The sequence below is a fragment of the Lygodium microphyllum genome, chromosome 4 (genome assembly GCF_053477565.2).
Source record: "Lygodium microphyllum isolate KBCC chromosome 4, Lygodium_microphyllum_v1.1.10, whole genome shotgun sequence".
Taxonomy (NCBI): Eukaryota; Viridiplantae; Streptophyta; class Polypodiopsida; order Schizaeales; family Lygodiaceae; genus Lygodium; species Lygodium microphyllum.
In genome coordinates, this window is record NC_141138.1 from 92,166,364 (window position 1) to 92,171,109 (window position 4,746).

General features: G+C 43.3%; 1 protein-coding gene across 1 annotated transcript; it reads right to left on the reverse strand.

Annotated features, from left to right (window-relative positions):
* Positions 1-757: 757 nt before the first annotated feature.
* LOC148037318 (diphthamide synthesis DPH2 family protein) lies at positions 758-3,633 on the reverse strand. The gene is made up of 3 exons (XM_087676226.1): positions 2,188-3,633; positions 1,943-2,093; positions 758-966 (listed from the first exon to the last, which is right to left on the reverse strand). Exon 1 carries the CDS (start codon positions 3,596-3,598, stop codon positions 2,276-2,278), a length of 1,323 nt encoding a protein of 440 aa, XP_087532352.1. The 5' UTR covers positions 3,599-3,633; the 3' UTR covers positions 758-966; positions 1,943-2,093; positions 2,188-2,275.
* Positions 3,634-4,746: the final 1,113 nt, after the last annotated feature.

Consider the following 4,746-nt stretch of genomic DNA (forward strand, 5'->3'; position numbering starts at 1 on the left):
TTAAAAAATTCAACAAAACGCCTCTTGCTAAACCTAGCTATGACCATTCTATTATCTCGAAAAGGAAAAACCTAGCATGCCTGTAGAGGCCACCAACATGCATGTGAGGAACAGTGCAAAGAAAAGACTTCCTACGTGTCTACTCATACCATGCAATTTGATCTTAGCTACCAGCTACTCAGTGTTGAACCCAGTTCAAATAAGCTACCAGCTACCAGCACTCCAATTTTGAATTACCTTTGTGCACAATTAGATAAGACCAATTGTGCCAATAGTTATAATCCATGTTAAGGGTGATGTCATGCATAACTTGGCCTATGGGAGTCCTGCAAGTGAAATTAACATGATTTAGCATGTCCTATTGCCTCCTATACTAAACTATGGCTACCTTTACTTTGAAGGTCTAGTCAAGACTCTGAGTGCCCTAAGAATAGCCCAAATAAACTTGAGAAGCATAAACTGGAGGCACCTAAAGTTCTAGCATGCATCAAGTACAATTCAAGGAGCATACATCAGATAAGGCACTGGCAGTGGCAAATGGTATTGCATATGAGCGGCAATCTTGAGTGCAGGATGTATTTGCCATAGGAGACTTCAAGTGACATCTCTTTATATTCCACTTAAAATGCTAGAGTCGATAGATCTTAGAGACCATGGAAAGAACTCCCAGATAAAAAACTAATATGTGAAAGTAAACTTCAAGCACCCCTCTCACTGACGCTAGGTCAGTCTCATGAAGAGAGTGACAAAAATGTGGAGTTTCACAAAGAGCTCAATGTACAGAGCCTTCCAATGAAAATATCAATATTGCACAAGACTAAGTACATAGACTCTTAAATGAGAACAAATAGAAAGCTCAACTTTCAGAGAAATTAAAATCCTGGAGGACTGCCGCATGAGGACAAGAAGCACATCTCGAAAGATCAGATCCTTGAGACCATGATTCTCTTCACCATAAGTGACCACCTACACAAGATGAGTATTTCTTCAGGCATGTGGCAAATTAAGAACAAGTCAAGAATCTCATATAAAACTTTGAGAAACCAAAGAATGCGTGCAGAAATTTAACACATGTTAGAAGAGGATTTTGTTAAAGTCTGTAAAACTGGGACATCATTTGCTTGTTTTCTGTTTTGCTGGCAACTAACTAAGACATCGTGGATTGCCTGCATACTAATGCCCATCATATGAGCTTATGGTAGGCATTACATCGTTAATATCAATAACAAGAATCAAGTCAACAGAAGTACTGTCAAGGAGCATTGTATGGGCAAAAGGTAAGCATGCCAAGGCAAAACAAAGCCCACAAAACTTCTCATCCCTTACACACACAATTGCCAATCGGATCTACTGTCAGGAAACAGCCTCACAAACAAACCAAGCCTAAGAAACCGCAACCATCCCTACTTAAACCTAATAACTACCAATATAGTATAATGCACTGGATGTCTGCCAAACACTTTTATCGATAATAAGAGCAAAGCATATGGGGCTCATACATGCAAATAAAGCCAAATGTGAGCACTGAGAGTAGAGCTAAAATAAGAACAAAGTCTAAGTCCCTAATAGCACATAAATAGCTGCTATTGGACCAACTCAATGTGCAGAAAGCCTTTATGAGCATCCCCTATCTCATGAATGCCCATCTAAAATATCTGCATGTCAAAAGACAATTACTTTCTGTCCATATTTACAGCAGAGCACCTTCAATGTACTCCACCAAGAATTAGGACAATGAGAAAATTATACAGTCAGATCAGCCTCCCCTTTCACAAAACCATTCTGAGCAATCCAGCCAACCTTGCATCGTAACAGGATAGAGGCAAACATGATCCTAAATAAGAACACTAATTGATGGTTTAGCGCTCATTAAAGAGGAAAAAAACTTTTATGATATCAGCAACTCTAAAACTACCAACTTATTGTTCACTATTTTACGTACCTTCAGAAACGCTAATTTGCAGGCTGCTAGTCTAACAGCTCTTCTAATTTTACAGTCATGATCAACAGCGATTGAGCATTCTTCGAATAACAAACTGAAGGTGAGCAACTTGAAGTTCCAAGATGGTTCCAAGTGTTTGTTTGCACTGATCCTGTCGCAGTTCCAAACAAAACAACAGTACTAAGAACAGAGTGTTGCAGTACCCACTAGTAAGCACAATAGGAGACAACAGAACCATTAATCACCTGACCAAACTGCAGGTTGTATAGGCACACTTAGCACGATTAATGCGGTGCTTTCCAGCTGTGCACAGAATTTCCTGCTTCTCCATGGCTACATGGCCTTCCTAGGACGACTAACAGCATATGCTGAGTTCCATGGCCCACCATCCCGGGCATAATAATCCATAGGGTAAACTTGATTCTCCTTGCAGCTAGTACCCTTTTCACAACAGATGTTGCTCTTGTAATCTAAGCAAGAATCCTTCTCATCACATGAAGCACCCTGCTTCCACCAAGGTTCCACAAACCCAAGAGCCACTTCTGCTTCATATGGGGTAAGTAAAGGTTTGGCAAAGGACTCTCCCCAATCAATGGACAGGCGTGGGCATGCAATTTGGACCCATACATCAATTGAGTCCTCAAAAAAAGCAATCTTGGCAGGTGAGAGCTCGGATATCAGAAAAACACTGTACTCAATTGCTCTGGATATCAAGCGACCCTCCACATGACTCAGAACTTTGGGGTTTCCTTGACGGCCGAGAGTACCAAGAACAACTCCCCACTGTTGTCCAAGTCGGGCTTGCTCAACTGCCTTCCGTCGAGCAGCCCTCATTCCCTCGTGGTCGTACTCCTCCAAGGTCAACACTTTTGAGTAGGGATCATAACGAAACGCCCGCACTCCAGGATTCGCAATCATGAAGGCCTCCAGATGAAATCTTCCATCTGCTATGAACACAAGAGTGTTGACCGCACCCTCAGGTAATGAAGGCGCGGTGCAGCCAAGCACCTCTCCACCAGAGAGAGGCTTAGCCTGCGGCACAAGAACGGCTGCAAAGAGGTCAGCCAGAGCGGCCTTGGCAGCATGTACGGCAGGTCCAAACTGTATTGTCCCGGCAAGGGCGATCTTTTCATCCTTGCCGAAATTCAGTCGGATAGTATCCACAAGATGCAGGACATCGATCTGGATCTCCACAAACACATAAAGGCAAGGAATCTGAGAGTGATCGATCGGAATAAGGCAGCTATGGCCGTAATGCACCAGAATATCAGCCCCGAGGGCGGCCGCAGAGTAGTCGTCGACGCAGCAGGCGCCATAGGTCACGTCACCAAGTACGAAGCATTCTTCAGCGTCCGCGAAGTTCTCCAGAATGTCGCAGATGGTGAGGGCGAACATGAGCAGGCCTTCCGGGAACTGCAGAGCTACGCGCTTAGCGTTGGCCTGCTTAATTCGCCATATCGTTTTGGGGATCTCCAGGTTGTAGTTGGACGGGAGAACAGCCATGGCGGCCCTCAGAGCCGGGTCGTTGAGGATGGCATCGGGCACCTGCTGCCTCACGTAGCGCCGCGGACCCTGTTTGTTGCCCTGTCTGGGATTAGGATTAGGGTTAGGGCTAGGGTTAGGTCGTGACAGGGGTCCGACACCGTCTTCTGCCATTACGCATCATATGGAAGATAGTCAGTGAAAATATATGTAGGGTAAGATGGCCAGTTAAATATATGTAGGGTAAGGGGGGCAGTTTTTGAACGGCTGCCAGTAACGGCACAAACCCTCTACATAGCACGTTGTCAGCCTATTTAAAAGAAAAGCTTATCTTTTTTTTGCACAATTTGTTACATTGTCAAAATTTTCTATTTTTTGTGTTTATTTGTGCCTTTTCGAAGCTTGAGCCACATCACTACTCCTGTAGGCATATCCCATGTCTCTATTTTAGGTTCTATTTGTGCCTTTTCTAAGCTTGAGCCACATTGGTGCTCCTAGAGGCCTAACTATCCCATGTCTCACTCCTACATATGCATTCTTTGGGGGGGAAAAAACCGATTCTCTTTCTCTCTGCACATTACATTCTTCTTCTCCAACTACTTTGTCACTTTATTGGCCCCCACACCAGCCACGATTGCTTTCTACCTACAAAAACCCACAAAATCCAACTAGTCAACACTTAGCCCCCCTATCTTGCCAATAACACATGCATAGCATCATGATAATACCACATCCACCTATACCTTAAACAATTTAGATTCTGCTAAATCAAACAATTCAAATTCTACCCAATTGATTTGGCCAATCATAAAACATGCCATGGATCAGCACTAAGCCACTGTGCATAACAAAAGTAGATGGTCACAACAGCAACGCTTACAGCAAACTTCTATTCTATCTTCTCCTACTCTCCCTATGTTCCATACTCCATAGCAAGCATACTTGCTCTCCCTATGTACTACTATTACATGCATTTTCTTCACTGCCTATTCTTAAAGGCTTCTACTGACGAAACCACTGATTAGTATTTCAGATTCTCACAACAAGCGAAGTGATTAGTATTCTAGATTCTCACAGCAAGCCAATCATAGTCCACAGCAAGCCAACCATAGTATTCCAGATTCTCACAGCAAGTCACTACATATTGTTCCAATTCCCCTGTATAACTTTCCATGCCCATAGTTCCCTGTATATTCTTCCTCCATGTTCTTACTTGACCAAACCAGTGAGTGATTCACTGCCAAGCCAACCAACTTGTATTAGCCAATCACACAATGAGCCATTTAGATTCTACTTGTAATTCTCTTCCAATTCTCTCTATC

Bases quoted from the DNA above. Each gene is read 5' to 3' on its own strand.
- LOC148037318 (XM_087676226.1), bottom strand. From the start codon at position 3,598: ATGGCAGAAGACGGTGTCGGACCCCTGTCACGACCTAACCCTAGCCCT.